This window comes from Lolium perenne, chromosome 7 (genome assembly GCF_019359855.2).
Source record: "Lolium perenne isolate Kyuss_39 chromosome 7, Kyuss_2.0, whole genome shotgun sequence".
Taxonomy (NCBI): Eukaryota; Viridiplantae; Streptophyta; class Magnoliopsida; order Poales; family Poaceae; genus Lolium; species Lolium perenne.
In genome coordinates, this window is record NC_067250.2 from 279,411,808 (window position 1) to 279,428,006 (window position 16,199).

The 16,199-nt window shown below is 45.0% G+C and overlaps 1 protein-coding gene across 2 annotated transcripts; it reads right to left on the minus strand.

The window, feature by feature from the left end:
• Positions 1–7,373: 7,373 nt before the first annotated feature.
• On the minus strand, positions 7,374–14,991 carry LOC127312570 (uncharacterized). Of its 2 annotated transcripts, none has more exons than XM_051343095.1 (3): positions 14,685–14,991; positions 8,556–10,254; positions 7,374–8,003 (listed from the first exon to the last, which is right to left on the minus strand). In XM_051343095.1, exons 1-3 carry the CDS (start codon positions 14,685–14,687, stop codon positions 7,705–7,707), a joined length of 2,001 nt encoding a protein of 666 aa, XP_051199055.1. In that variant the 5' UTR covers positions 14,688–14,991; the 3' UTR covers positions 7,374–7,704. The 2 variants fall into 2 exon arrangements, with proteins under 2 accessions (XP_051199055.1, XP_051199056.1); XM_051343096.2 differs by having other exon boundaries at positions 7,913–8,040.
• Positions 14,992–16,199: the final 1,208 nt, after the last annotated feature.

The following is a 16,199-nucleotide window of genomic DNA, read 5'->3' on the forward strand; positions in this document are numbered from 1 at the left end:
TATTCATTAGGAAAAGTTTTGTTCTTTTAGTGCCCATGCATGAAAAAAATGTATGTTACACAAATCTAGTTTCTAGTTGAACAGACTCCCTGTGATTCTTTTTTGATACACCAACAACAAAGAGACTCAATTTCGTATGAGACAAATAGAAATAGATCTAAGAAAAAGGCACTACATATAAATTTATAACCCCATCTCTAGCCTTGTCTTGCTCCTAGTTCAACAACTAAAAAAAAATACATTGATCCAGTATCAGACCGTGGCATGCATTACAACAAGATAACCCTCCTGCAAAAAGAAAAGAAATAAAGAATAAACCCCTTTTTCTGCTCTTGCTTCTTCCATTTTAGACACACATCGTCGTGGGGGCCATCATTCTTTTATTTCTCCTTGCATTCCCTCACTACATGTGATAGGAAGAAAGAGGCGGAGCATGGTGGGGTAGAATTAATTACGGTGGGGAGCGCTAGTAGCAGCTGCAACTCGGGTCACTGGCGGTGCCATGCTAGATTCCTCCAATGGCAGCGCTCCCAACTTTTTTGATGAAATGCATTCCAAAAGGTCGGCTCCGACGCTGGCTGATCCAGCGTACTACGACGAGGATTGTGTTATGGCGGACATGATGAATAAGGGTGGCCAAAAGAGTCAACAAGAGAGGTTTGTTATTGAGGTTTCACGATGAGCTCATTCAACAAGCCCTTGCACAAAATGAGACGACAAAGGAATAAGATGGGGGCATACACGGGAGGATGAGGACAAGTTGCTTTGTCATACATGTATGAAAATTGGAAAATATCCAATCTGTGGTGCTAAAGAAAAACGAGGAGCATATTTAGATGATTGATAACTACTTCCACGAGTTTGAGCCCTACAGAGTGATCGGGTGAATTGCCGATTCAAAACTGGTGGGGTTGATCCAATCGAAATGCACAAGTTTTGTGATGGGGTATGGCCGTGTCAATGACCAGTTTGTGAGTGGCATTGCAGTCAAAGACTTGTACATTTTGTAACGGTCGCATGGTGGTGTTCATATTCCTACAATGCTTGTATTGTCTTACCCCATTGTTATAGACACATTTTATTACCCATTTGTGGTAGACACAATTTCTAGTCAACCGCGGCCACAAAAAACTGTGGCTTGCCACAATTATGGTACAAAAATAAGGTAGTAGGGGGCTAGCCACACCTTAAGAATTTGTGGAACCAACATTAGGATTTCTTTTGTTCCTTTAGTGCGCAGGCAGACAAAAAAAATGTATGTCACACAAAGCTAGTTCACAGCCGAGCAAGCTTTCCTGAGTTTTTTATACACCAACAACATATAACATTATAACTCCATCTCTAGACTCCTCTTTCCGCGAGTTCAAAAACTACAACAATACATTAATCCAACAATATAACACGGTATGCATTACAACAAGGTACCCTACCCCCCGCAAAAAATAAAGAAATAAAACATGTACCCCTTTTCCTGCTCTCGCATTCTTCCATCCATTTCGGACCTACATCACCGCAGGGGTCATCATTCTTGTACTTCTCCGTGCATTCCCTCACTACCTAGGAAAGGGAGAAAGAGGAGGAGCATTGTGGAGAAGAATCAATGATGCAAAGCGTTGGTGGCAGGCGCAACTCGGTTCACTAGCTTGCCACACTAATTTCTTCTAGTGGTGTTGTTCGCAACTTCTTCGATGAAATACATGCCTAAATGTTGGCCCCTATGCTAGCTATACAACGTTCTATGAGGAGGACCGTGTCATGGCGGACATGGTTATTAAGGGTGTCCAAGAAGCACAACAAGAGAGGTCCCATACTCAGGTTTGACGATGAGATCATTCAACAAACCCGTGAATAACTAAGACGGCAAACCAAAAAGACCACGGCATACACGGGAGGATGAGGAAAAGTTGCTTTGCCATACATGTATGAAAACTAGACAAAATCCCATTTGGGGTACCCAAAAAAGGGGAGAATATTGAAGTGTCTTAAAAGTGGTCGGGTTTATCCAATCGGAATGCACAAGTTTTGTGGTGTGTATCGTCACGTCAATAGCCATCATGTGAGTGATATTGCCGTAAAATACTTGTACATTTTGTTAGAGCCATGTTGTGGAGTGCCATATTTTCTGGAATGCTTGCATTATCTTACCTAATTGTTGTAGACACATTTCCCTACCCATTTGTGGTAGAAACATTTTCTAGCCAACCACCGCCACAAAAATTGTGGCTCGCCACAATTATGGTACAGGAATAAGGTAGGTAGTAGGCGCGGTTAGCCAGACCTTAAGAATTTGTGCACAAAACATTAGAAAAGTTTTGTTCTCTTAGCGCGCACGTAGGAAAAAAAATGTATGTTACACATTGTCCAGAAAAATGTATGTTACACAAAGCTAGTTCTGTAGGGGTTCGTTGCATAGAAAACAGAAATTTTCTATCGCAAAAACGAATACCACCAAGATCTAATCTACTAGATCTAAGCAACGATATAGATGAGAGACGTACCCTCGAAGATCCAAAGTGTTAACGAGATCAAATCTCGTGGATGATGTAGTCGTACTCTTGCCGAACTCAAGTTCGAGATGTAGTACTTCCAGTGCTGCAAGCGGGCAACACTTGCGTACTCGATCACACGTACGGTATCGATGAAGACGTCCTCTCGCCGTTCCAGCGGGCAGTGGATGTAGTAGATCCTTCTCAGAATCCCAACAGCACGACGACGTGGTGGTGGTAGTGAAGAAGAATTCCTGCAGGGCTTCGCCAAGAAGAAAAATTACATAATAAATAAAAAATCTACTCCTCTTCCTCTTCTTCCTGCTCCTCCTCCTCGTCGTCATCATCTTCCAGACCAAGCTCTTTTTCGCACATCTTGATGGCCTTCGCATGTTTGCGCTTTTCTGCTTCGTTCATGTCGTCGGTTGATCGGTCTTTCATTTTGTTCCATTGCTTGAATAGCTTAGCCTTCACTAAACCCTTCATCATGTTCCTCATCGCGAAGGATTTACTTCCTACCTCACTGCTTGATGAGGTTTCCTTCCCCTTCCTCCTACCCTTACGTGTCGCGGCCTTGGCCCTATCGCGGCCCGTTGGACGCTCCTCCTCCGTAGTCGCATCGCCAGAGCTGTACTCACCAGAAACTCCCAGACGGCTTCTCTTCGATGTGGAATCGGTTCCACTACCAGGACCATGTTGTCCTTTCCACTTCGCTTCATTGCGAACAGCTTCCCACCAGTGGTGCCGTCTGAACGGCTGAGTCACTCTTTTGTCATTCGCGTACCTCTCCATTGCCGCCCTCATGACCATTCCATCGTCTGCTCCACTCTGATGTAACGATTCTTCTTGGATGTGGTATGAATTGAACAGGGACACCTCCTTGTTGTAGGAGTTCCAATGATCCTTCAGTTGCTTGGAGGTCCGACGACGGGCAGGCTCGGAGGTAGAGTTGAAGGTTTCAGCTATCTGACCCCAAAAACTAGTTCCGGTCTTGCAATTACCGGCGACAGAGTCCTTGGAGTTAAAAATCCAAGCATGAACCTACACCGAAATAGATATTGTAAGTGAAAAATCCAAGCAAGAACCAACCCCGAAATAAATATGTGATGGGTAAGTAAAGTACCAGTTTTTCCTCTTCCGCAGTTGTCCAGTCAAGCCTCTTTGCACGCGGTGGTACGATTGTTTCCGCGGCATTGGACTCGGAGCTTGGAGCACTGGCTTCAGGAGGTGGTGGAGGATACGGACCATATGGCGCGTATGGATACGGAGGTGGAGGGTATGAACCGTACGAAGGTGGTGGGTAAGGCGGTACAGTGCCACTCCCGCTACCTGTAGGTGGAGCATGTGGAGGTGGTTGGGGGTATGGATACGGAGGCGGAGGGTATGAACCATATGGCGCCGGAGGTGGAGCGTATGGCCCATATGGCCCCGGAGCTGGTGTGCCGGAGGAGTATAAAACTCGAGGAAGCGGCGAAGAACCGACATTGGTGCGACGATGTGTCCGAGAGACATCATGTAGCTGTATTGGTGACCCGTCGGCACCCAAGAGATCCGTGAACGTGGTCATATCTGGTGGAGTCCAACCGGACATGGTGGAGAAGATTTGAGAGAGTGAAGGAGATGAATGAGATGAAATGGGTGTGGAGTGAGTGAAACCATATGGGGGTATGTATAGGGGGTGGGGATGAAATTTTAGCGTTTTTTTTGAACCAGCAACGGCTACCCCAACGGCTAGCTGACGTGGACGAATCAGATAGCGCCACGTCAGCTAGCCGTTACACCCTCTCGCCCGCCTCTCGCCCGCCAGTCGCCTCTCTCTCGCCCTCCTGTCGCCACCCTCTCGCCCCCAGCGCTCTCGCCCCGCCCCGCCAACGCTGCCGCCCCACTCTCGCCTGCCTCTCGCCTCCCTCTCGCCCCCAGCGCGGGCGGTAGCTGGGTGGTAGCGGGCGATAGCGCCGGGCGCCCGCGCCACCGCCCCGCGCTATCGTCTCGCCCCTCTCTCGCCCGCCTATCGCCCCGACGACGGCGCTAGCGCCCCCACTACAGCCCGCGTTGGCACCAGCCTTAGTGGAATACTTTTTAGCACCCTTGCCCCTCCCCTCTTTATATAGGGGAGGGGCAGCCATGGGATGCCTTGGCCCCTACTTTTCCTCCTTGGGCCGGCCCACAAAGGGCAAACTTGACCCTCAAGTTCTGGGGGAACTTACCCCTTAAGTTTTGGGAAACTTTCTTGGGGTTGGACTGGTTGGGCCTTTATGTCATGGTGCGCTCAGCCCATTAAGGCTAGGCAGCACCCCTTCGGCCCATGTGGCCCCTCCCGAGGTGTTAGGCCCACCGGTGGCTCACCAGAACCTTCTAGAAGCTCCGGTCAAAATACTGATATTTTTCCCGAACCTCGGAAGATGACTTCCCTTATATGAATCTTATTCTCCGGACCTCCTCGTGATGTCCTGGATCCCATCCGAGACTCCGAACAACATTCGGTCTTCATCTCATATTTCATATCTACTTAAACAACATCGAACCTTAAGTATGTCACCCTATGGTTCGTGAACTATGCATACATGATCGAGACACCTCTCCGATCAATAACCAATAGCGGGTCCTGAAGATCCATATCAACGATGACGACATGATCGAATGAACCATTAACATACGATACCGATTCCATTTGCCGTGCGATACTTTAGTTATCCGAGGTTCGATCATCGGTATCTCTATACCTAGTTCAATTAAAGAGAAGTCATCAGCTTTTTTCAGTAAAGGAACTTCACATGTAGTAAGGCAAGTAGTCTTAAATACTCTCGCTACACCACGTGAGTCCAACAATGAGTGCTATTTGGGTTTTCCCGTTCATCTCGGAGCCTCAAAATCCAAAGAGTTTGAATATTTGAAAGAGAGAGTTTGGCAGCAGATCCAGGGTTGTAAGGAGAAGCTTATGTCAAAAGAAGGTAAAAAAATCATGATAAAAGCTATCGTACATGCTATACCTACTTATGGTATGTCGTGTTTTGATTTAACAAGACACTATGTGAGGAAATTAGTGCCATGATATGCCAATACTGGTGGAATCAACAAGATGAGAAACACAGGTGTGATTGGATAAGTTGGGAAGAGATGACAAAATCTAAACATGACGGTGGGATGGGGCTTTGAGACTTACACATCTTTACTCTAGGAATGTTCGCAAGACAGGGTTGGAGAATGTTGCAAACCCCGGATTCTCTGTGTTGTACAGCTCTAAAATGCCTCTATTTCCCTAATTATTCGATTCTGGAAGCAAAACATCAACCTAGCTTGTCTTATACATGTCGTGGTATTTTAAGGGGAGTTGACCTGCTAAAGGAGGAAATTATCTGGAGAGTTGGCATGGGAGAAGATATTGATGTCTGGAAAGATCCTTGGTTACCAGAACACAAAGCCCATATGTTGAAGACGGGGATGAACTGAAAGTTGCTGAATGATGGATCCTATTATAGATCAGTGGGATCCAGAGCTTCTGTATTCATTACTTGAACCTGAAGATGTTAAAGAAATTCTGAAAATACCAGTTAGAGGAGGCATGGAGGACTTGGTAGCGTGGAACCATGACTACAAGGGCATTTTTTCTATTAATTCTACTTATAAGATGTTAAAACAAACAATGATGCTTGTACATCTTCAGCTGTGTCTCTAGTGCCATCTTGTTGGCAGCATATTTGGAGACTGAATCTGCTGGGTAAAATCCGATTTTTCTTATGGAGGTTGGCGTATAATAGCCTTCCTTTACGTATATTAGTAGGAAGAAGGTGGAGCTTTACACAAGATGTCCTATGTGTGGCCGCCATGATGAGGATGTGGGCACCTGTTTCTGAATTGTAATAAGGTAAAGCAAGTGTGGAGAGAGTTGTTCCTTAATGATGTTCGTCTACTATTGGTTGAAGCTGCAAATTTGATGCAAATGTTTGAAAGTATTTGGGCTCACTCAGTCTCGATTCTCTTGTGGGACTGGTGGACAGTAAGGAATAAGGTGAATGCAGGAGAGAGGGAGAAGCTGGCGGCTGAAGTCTGTAGCCTGATACAAAGTAGCTGTTTGGATTTTAATATGCACTTGGCACCATCCTCTATCAGAGACGAAGAAGCTCCAGGTTTGCCTACCTGGAAAAGATCTTTGGAAGAAGCCGATTCGGGATAATGTGAAGATCAATTTTGATGTAGCTCTTGTTGAGAGATCAGGTGATGGCGCATGAAGATTTATAGCCAGATCAAATACAGTAGAATTCATTGCTGCAGGTGCGGGAAAACTTCAACATCTTCGTAGAGTACTACAGGCAGAAGCTGAAGCTTGTGTTGCAGCGCAGAACTTTCGGAATTAATAGGGGCGTGTTTGAATCTAATTGCCAAGTGCTAGTTTCAGGATTGAAGGCAAAGTCTCATGAATATGTGTCGGATTTATTCGTTGTTTTAATTTCGCTTTGAGCTTTTTAGACAGCTGTGTGTTATGCAGAGTCTAAATGTAAAGCTTAAAACTCTTTAAGTAATAAAGCGTTCTTTATCGAAAAAATGAAGTTGGTGTTCTGCTGCAAGAAGCACCTAGCAAATGTACTCAGGCGTTGAAGTTTACGATTCAATTCATTGTCGTCGTGGATGTAATATGTTGCCCATGCTTTGGCCCAGTATGGTTATCGGGCTGACACAAGAGTGTTCAGGATGGGCCAATGTGGCCTCTCCCGCTTGTATCTTTTTTTTAAAGCCCCTCTTGTATATTGTAGTATCTATTTTGCACACGAGTGATATTGCTGAGTACCGTGGTTAATTGAAGTTCTATTCCCTTTCAAGAAAAAAAACATGAAAATTCTCTATTCCCTTTCAAAAAAAAAAAACATGAAAAATCAGGAGTTCAAGAAATAAAACTAGGTAACCGACCTGAAGTCAAGAAATTAAGTTGGAAATTCAGATTACTACTGCATTGATCGCAGCCGCAACAGTAGCAGACATACAGAAAGGAGGAGCCAAAAGCATTGCTCCACACTGAACGCCATCTCAATGGCGATCACCAGCCTACTACGGTGCTGCAATCCACTCATCCAGCACCACGGTCACTCTATCATGCTGAACCACGGAAGAAACATGCAGTAACGCTAAGACCTACCACTTGCAGCAGTAGCACACACAACAAAATGGAGGAAGGCGAAAGCATTGCTCCAGTCTGAACGCCCCCTCAGTGGCGATCAGCAGCCTATTTCGGTGCTGCAATCCAGTCATCCAGCACCATGGTCAGCCTACCATGCTGAACCACGGAAGGACCATGAACCTGAGGGGTTGCACGGGCGAGCACGAGGTTGTAGTGGACGTACTCCATTTGGCAGAACCTCTTATGTTCAGCTAATGTCCTGTTCCACCGCCCAACATGCAGCTTCTCAGATAAGCTCCAGTCGATGTTGTACCTGGTAGCGCCGAAGCATGTCTGGCTCAAGATCCGTTTTGCCACGGTTTGCAGGTCCGGCGTGCGAGCCCCATGGATCGACCACCATTCAACTGCGATTTCAGGTAAAACACGGTCTGAAAATTATTCCTGTATTTCAATACGAGGAAGTCATAATGATCTCAGACGGATAAATTCGAATTTGGAAGTTTAAAGTGAAAAGAAAAGCAGAGATGGTTCTGATGCAATTTAAGCAGGCCATATATTCCAGTTTGCAACAAGCAACATCAGAGGGCACACACCTAACTCCTCGCAAGCAATTTAGTTGTATTCCTTTTAACTCCCACCGTTTACTTAGATAACTATGTTGACAAGTTAGACTTATACAAAGAAAACTTGATCATTTTACACAGACGGGACATTCTAACTTTGAATGGAAGTGCATCATGACATGATATATTTGTGCCATGTACACACACTAAATATGTTGGCACACTTTATGTTACAGTGCAAAAATGAAGATGTGAGATTTGTGGACCTCCTGACACTACTCCGGCTAGGTATAAATATTTTGAAAAATCAAGTGCATATGGCACAGTATTTGCAGTATGGCCACAATGACTTTTAACGAGGGGAACTTTGTAAGAAATCAGGCTGTAGTTTACCTTGTGGTATTCCCATTACTTGCTGATTTGCAGGATCTGAATCGAAAGCACCCAACCTTTGTTGGTACACTTCCAATTGTGCAGCCGCTTTTCTGGGATTGTAATGAACCTGGCCCAGTTGGATTATACAGGTTGTGATGCCGCTGCTGATCTCAGTATCATGACGGAATCGGTCCGAGTAAAATATCCTTGGGTTTAGCATATGACCAGCAGCATGGAGTGGGGAATGCAAATAAACATCCCATATTCTGTCAACCAAATCCCAATATTCACCATGTTTATCTCCAAGATTGCGCTTTATGTTTTCTTTAGCACCATCCATGGCGTCATACAAAATCCCCATTGGACAAATGTCAGATTCCAGTTTATACAACACACTGAGAAGTGGATTTGTAACCTTCACAATGTCAGCAGCAGCACGCCAAAATGCATCATCTGCCTTTACTATACCAGAGATATGTCTGAACAAGTCACTAGAAGCCGCCCAAACAGAGGAATCCCATGCAGGGGAGTTAAGCATATTCACTAGATTTACTCTGGCAGAAACTAACCTCTCTAATGTGATAAACACTGCAACAAATTTCAAACGAGAACTGCTCAGAATCTCCTCCTTAATGTACCTTCCCTTCAGTTCTACTGGCAGTGCACGGCTATATATAAATCTTGTAATTGCCTTTGCCTTCCTTAGGACCTCGCAGACATCCTTAGATGCTGCTATTTTCTCAAGCAGAAAGTTGATGCAATGGTCAGCACATAGCACGAAGAAGAACGCATGGTCATGATACTTTAGCACATAGTGCCGTGCAGTCTGCATATATGGCGACACATCATTTGTGACAATCTGAACAATGTTTTGGGCACCAACATCATCGACCACACGAAAAAGCATTGCCGTTAGCAAATCCACGTCCTCGATGATGGCAGAGACATCCATGGATCTGAGGAACATCATACCTTTGCTGCAATAAACCAAGACACTTATGAAGCTTTTGCCACATTGGCCCTTCCGACTATCCAAAATTACACTGCAGCCACTTCCTTGCCACACTTGCCTGAGTTCCCTTTCACGATTCTCTGTTTCTCTTAGCTGCTCCTGCAGAATAGATTCATACGTAGGCATTGCAACTTCTGACACATTGTGAAGCACAGCAATCATCTTCTTGAACGATGGAGCGTGCAGAACACCAGGCTCAAATCCGGCTTCCAAGATGAACTTGCCTATTGATTTTGCTGCTGGGAAATCCAAGTGATCCTCTGTCTTCACTAAGGGCTTCGATTCACATGAAGCTTTTGTGGTTTCCATTTTCACTGGATCCATCAAATCCGGTGTGCACTGAAGAAAGCAGTGCTTACTGGACATATTTGGCTGCAGATGTGATTGCTGGACTTCGGTGGATGTAATGGCTGGGCTTCCTGTCGGAGGAACCACATCATGTTTCAGTTTGTTCATTCTTCTGAGCATCCAATCTTTCTTGCGATCTTCGAGTGAACTCCTCAAGCTTGCCCCGACACTTTCAGGTACTTGGTCGCAGGGAGAAACATTTCCCCTGATGCCTGCTAAATGATGCTCCAGACGGTTGTATCCCTGAACCACCTTTCCACAGTAATTGCAGCTCACCTTCAAGCCTTTCTCATCGATGTTTTTTCCATGCCTTTCCTTTTCACGATTCCTTGTCTGACAATCTTGTACGGAATAACCCTGAAAAAAAGCAAGAGATAGGCTTCCGTGATGCAAAATGAATAAATAGATAGGCATAATTCCGGAAATTATGTGTAACACACATTGACAACAAATGGTGATTATCTTGGCCATATGGAAACACACAAGACTAAGACCCAACCAAACACACGTTATTACTTGATCGAGCAGTTTATTCGTGTAACTGACTTCAAGAAGAGCACAATGAGACGTACATCGTGTACAGTTCACAATGTACTTACCACTTGCCAACAGGTTGTGCACTTGAGCTTGTTCACAAATAACAAGTTTCTTGTCACCAGGGAAACAAACCACTGGGCATCAGTACAATGAATTAACAGTACCAGTAACAGGACAGTTCGGATGGCGAGTATCACATTAAACTCGACATTCAGAACAAAGCTGATGGGTTCATGTGGAGTCTGGTTGCTGTGTATGGTGCTGCCCAGGACGCTTTTAAGGCTGACTTTTTACGTGAGTTGGTAAATCTTACTAAAGATAATCCATACCCGATTTTGATCGGTGGTGATTTTAATTTACTAAGATTTCCTCATGAAAAAAGTAAAGGTCTCTTTGATGGACATTGGCCTTTCTTATTCAATGCTGTCATCGATAGTCTTGATTTGAGAGAGGTGTTTATGTCAGGTCGACAGTTTACTTGGGCTAATAGCTTGCCTGAGCCCACATACGAAAAACTAGATCGCGTCTTGATGGATACTGAATGGGAAGATAAATACCCTATGGTGTCTGTCCGCGCACTAGAACGTATTGAAAAATTGTCTGACCATGCTCCTATCCTCTTAACTACTGGGAACCCCAGACCTGTTTGTAAGCGGCCTTTCAAATTTGAACTTGGCTGGCTACAGAGAGAAGGGTTTCATGAGATGGTTAAGACGGTTTGGGAAAGGCCAGTTGGTGGTAGTACTCCAATCGTGAGATGGAATAATAAGATGCGTGCAATGCGCAGACATCTCTCTGGCTGGGCTACCCATATGACAGGCATTCTTAAAAAAGAAAAGACTCGCTTATCAACCTTAATTGATGAGCTCGAGGCTTTTGCTGAGGTAAGACCGTTGACTGCGCACGAGATTGAAATTAAGAATCAATCCAATGCACAGATGGCGAGTCTACTTCGCGAGGAGGAACTCAAATGGTACCAACGATCCAAGGCCCAATTCATTTTAGAAGGGGACTCCAATACGCGATATTTCCATGGTATTGCCAATGGGAGACATCGGAAAAAAACGTATTCATTCTCTTATTCAAGATGAAGGGTTGATTGAAGGTCATGAGCAACTCAAATCGTACATTACTAATTATTATAAAGGCTTGTTTGGTCCGCCAGATGAAAGCTCGTTTTCTCTAAATGAGGACTTAACAGCCGACATACCCCAAGTTTCTGTTGAGGAAAATGGTTTACTTACTGCACCTTATTCAGAGGAGGAGGTGCAGAAGGCTGTTTTCCAGATGGAATGCAATAAAGCACCGGGTCTATATGGTTTTCCAGCGGAGTTTTACCAAACCTTCTGGGATACTATTAAAGGAGATCTTCTAGATTTGTTCAGTGCTTTGCATATTGGACAACAAGAATTATTTCGTCTAAATTTTGGTGAAGTAATCTTGTTACCAAAAGTTAATGAGGCAGAAAGGATTCAACAATATAGACCTATTTGCCTCTTAAACGTAAGTTTCAAGATTTTCACGAAAGTGGCCACCATTAGACTTAATACGGTCGCGGATCATGTAGTTCGGCCATCTCAAACCGCTTTCATGCAAGGAAGAAATATCCTTGATGGAGTGGCGGTTTTACATGAGACGGTACATGAGATGCATACTAAGAAATTAAATGGGGTTATTTTAAAATTAGATTTTGAAAAAGCTTATGACAAGGTCAAGTGGTCTTTCTTACAACAGACACTCAGGATGAAAGGTTTTTCTCCTGAATGGCGCGCTATAATTAATGATTTTGTGTACGGAGGTAGTGTGGCAATCCGGGTTAATGATGACACCGGCCATTATTTCCAAACACGAAAAGGGTTACGCCAAGGGGATCCGCTCTCACCGATGTTATTTAACATTGTGGCGGATATGCTGGCTATACTCATAGAGCGGGCCAAGTCTGATGGTCAAATTGAAGGGGTGATTCCACATCTGGTTGATGGTGGTTTATCTATCCTTCAATATGCCGATGATACAATTCTGTTTATGGATCATGATCTCGAAAAAGCTCAGAACCTGAAATTAATTTTGGTAGCTTTTGAGCAGTTGTCGGGATTGAAAATTAACTTCCATAAAAGTGAATTGTTCTATTTCGGTGATGCCCAAAATGATACAGCTCTTTATACAGAGTTGTTCGGTTGCGGGCAAGGCCAATTTCCCATTCACTATTTGGGTATTCCGATTCATTATCGGAGACTCACGATCGCTGAATGGAAAATAGTAGAGGAAAGACTACAGAAGCGCCTTAGTAGTTGGAAAGGCAAATTGCTATCTCTGGGAGGAAGATTGGTACTCATTAATTCGGTACTGACAAATATGGTACTGTATATGTTATCATTCTTCCTTTTGCCAAAAGGAGTTCTGCACAAACTCGATTATTATCGATCCAGATTCTTTTGGCAAGGAGATAGTGAGAAAAAGAAATATCGACTGGTTAATTGGAGTGTAGTTTGTAGTCCTAAAGATCAAGGCGGGCTTGGTGTTCATGACCTAGAAGTCAAAAACACAGCTCTTCTAGGTAAATGGCTTTTCAAGCTCCTTACCGAGGACGGGATTTGGCAAACTATACTCCGAAGAAAGTATATAGGCTCCAAGACATTATCTCAGGTGGTTTGGAAACCTGGAGATTCACACTTCTGGGCTGGTCTAATGGCGTCAAAAAATGTCTTTTTTCGTCATGGTACTTTCTCAATTAAGAATGGAGCACAGATACGGTTCTGGGAGGATGCTTAGTTAGACAATGCACCCCTAAGTGAACAGTATCCTGCGCTGTATAGTATCGTTCGTCGCAAGGGAGATACCATTGCCACAGTGATGGCTACCTCTCCACCGAATGTGACGTTTCGACGCGTTTTGCTTGGGCAAAGGCTAGAGGCATGGAATGCTTTAGTTCATAGGTTGGGGGATGTTAATCTATCGCCTGAACCAGATGAATTTAGGTGGAATTTACATGTAGATGGCTCTTTCTCGGTGAAATCCTTATACACTGTCATAATCCATTCTGATTTACCAGTTGATAATAATAAGAAAATTTGGAAAATGAAGATACCATTAAAAATCAAAATTTTTGGATGGTACCTTCGTCGAGGAGTCATCCTCACCAAAGATAATCTTGTTAAGCGGAATTGGCAAGGAAGCTCTAGATGTGTTTTTTGTCATCATGATGAAACTATTAAACACCTCTTCTTCCAAAGTGCTGGTTGCGAGATCTATTTGGTCTGTCATCCAAGTAGCGTCTACCTTGTATCCTCCCACTAGTGTGGCCAATGTCTTTGGTAATTGGCTTCATGGTATAGATTCAAGGTTCAAGTTGCTTCTTAGGGTGGGGGCGCTAGCACTTATCTGGGCGCTTTGGCTGAGTAGAAATGACAAGATTTTTAATGACATTAACTCCTCTTTGTTGCAGGTTATCTACAGATGTACGAGGATTCTTCGTTCATGGTTACCTCTTCAGCGTATGGAGAACCGAGACCTATTTACGGAGGTCTGTACACGATTGGAGGCTACGGCGAGGGATACTTTTTCCCTACATGGGTGGCAGCATAGTCTACGGATTGAAGCCCCACCCCCATCTTAGGCGTTTTACGTTTCATCGTTCCGATATGTATTTCGCCTAGTTTCTAGTTTGGCATCTTTTTATTCTAGACTTGATTATCATAAACGGCTGTGTGCATCCTGGTTATGCAGAGGCTGGATGTAATTGCTTCCCAAAAGTAATAAAGCATCCTTTATCAAAAAAAAGTAACAGGACAGTTCAAGAATAGGCCATCTTCATCACGCTACATTCCAGAAACATGTAGTACTAGAAACTGTATTTGTTGATACATAACTCGGTTCTTAGCAATTCACAGATTAGTGAAACGAAACTAGGGGCGTGAAACGAAATTGACTTTTTTTTCTGGAAAAATGTAATTCCCACAAAACGTACGAGGTTCAAAAAAAAAGTCCCCATTTTGGTTGAAGTTTCAGCTACTCCTTGTGCGTTATTCGCCGCTAAACAAACGACCCTCGCCATCGCCCTTCTCTAATCGGCTAAAAGGCATTTCAGAATCCAACACTACGCTACAGAGCAGCCAAATCCTAAATGGATAAAAGGGGATTCTTCCTGAGCGCGCTGTAATTCACCCAAATGTCCTTCCATGCGCAGCACAGAGCCCTGAACCGTGCCAGGAATCGCAATCCAAGGATATCGTGGGAGATTTATTTCTTACCATCTTTGTGCCGTCCCGCGCGAGTACCGGAGGCGGCCGCCGCGCCTCGTCCTGCCTCGACGGGGCTGGGGCTAGGGGGCTCTGCCGCCGGGGCTTGACGGCGATGAGCCCAGCTTCTCCACCCGCCTCCTCTCCTTGCCGTGTTGCGGCCGCCGGGTCTCTGCTGCGCAGCCTAGGAGACTGTTCTGATCAGCTGGCCGGTGACGGGGAAGAGGTCGAGGAAGGGAGTGGGGTTTTGGAGCGGCTGTGAAAGGTGTTTGACCATTTGCCGTTGCTGGACTGGAGGGAGATAGACGAGGGGACAGAGGCTATGCCCGTTGCCCGCTGAAAAGAAAAGCAAAAATACCGTAAGCTGCTAGGAGTAGACAGCGCCATTTGCACAAAAATAACCCAAAACTGATAGAAAAGTACAGACTGACCCTCCGACGAAACTATTTCACGGATCTAACCCTTTTGTGTTCAAAATACCGTAAGCTGCTAGGAGTAGACAGGCGATTTGCACAAAAATAACCCAAAACTGAAAGAAAAGCACAGACTGACCCTCCGGCGAAACTATTTCACGGATCTAACCCTTTTGTGTGGCGCCCCTCTCATGGGCGCCACACATGCCCATGTGGCGCCCCTGGCGCCGGCGCCACAAACCCGTCCGACGTGGTCCGTCGACGCTGAGCTGGTGATCCCGATCCGACGTGGCAGCATGTGTGGCGCCGCTCTCGCTGACGCCACACGTTGAAAGTGTGGCGCCCCTGGCAAGGGCGCCACACATCCACTTAAGTTTGGCCGCGCGCGCCCAGCCCAGCCCGACCCTTCCTTTCTTTCTTTCTCTTCTTCGTTTCAAGAACAGAGGCGGCCGGCTCTCTCTCTCCCTCCCTCTCCCCCCAACAAATCCACCACCAAATCATCAGATCTGTCCGTGGAGATCGTTCCCTAGTCGTTGCTTGAGGTAATCTCCTCCGTTTCCCCTCTTTTCATCCATTGATTTTGTGTATTTGCTCCAATCTATATGTGAAACCCTAGATGTGGATTTGGTTCATTTGAGGGTGGAGATGGATTTGGTTGGATGTTAGAGTTGTTGAAGTAGGAGAAATGGTAGTGTGCTACTTTGTATGGGTAGATTATGTTGATTATGGTAACTAATGAACACATGTGTGTATGTGTTGTTCCCATTATGCTAGGGGGATGGAAAGAATTGTTCATGTTCATCATGTGGACATGGATGCTTTCTTGAAGGGAAACATAGAGCCGGACCCGGAAGAGGTTGACTTGGTGTTTGACCTTAGCCCTAGCTTTGCGGAGGTGGTAGCACAAGTTAGGGTTGAGTTAAATTGGAATGAGCCAAATGATGGGGTTGAGCTAGAGGGAAGGCATAATGTGGGGTTTGGAATGCACACCAGTTGGAAGACAATGCGTATCAACTCCGAGCAACGTTGGTCCATTTACAAGGAGACGGTGGCTGGGTCACAAGATAAGGCTTTGGAGTTGTTTGCAAGCAAGACGGTTGATGCTCGTATCGAG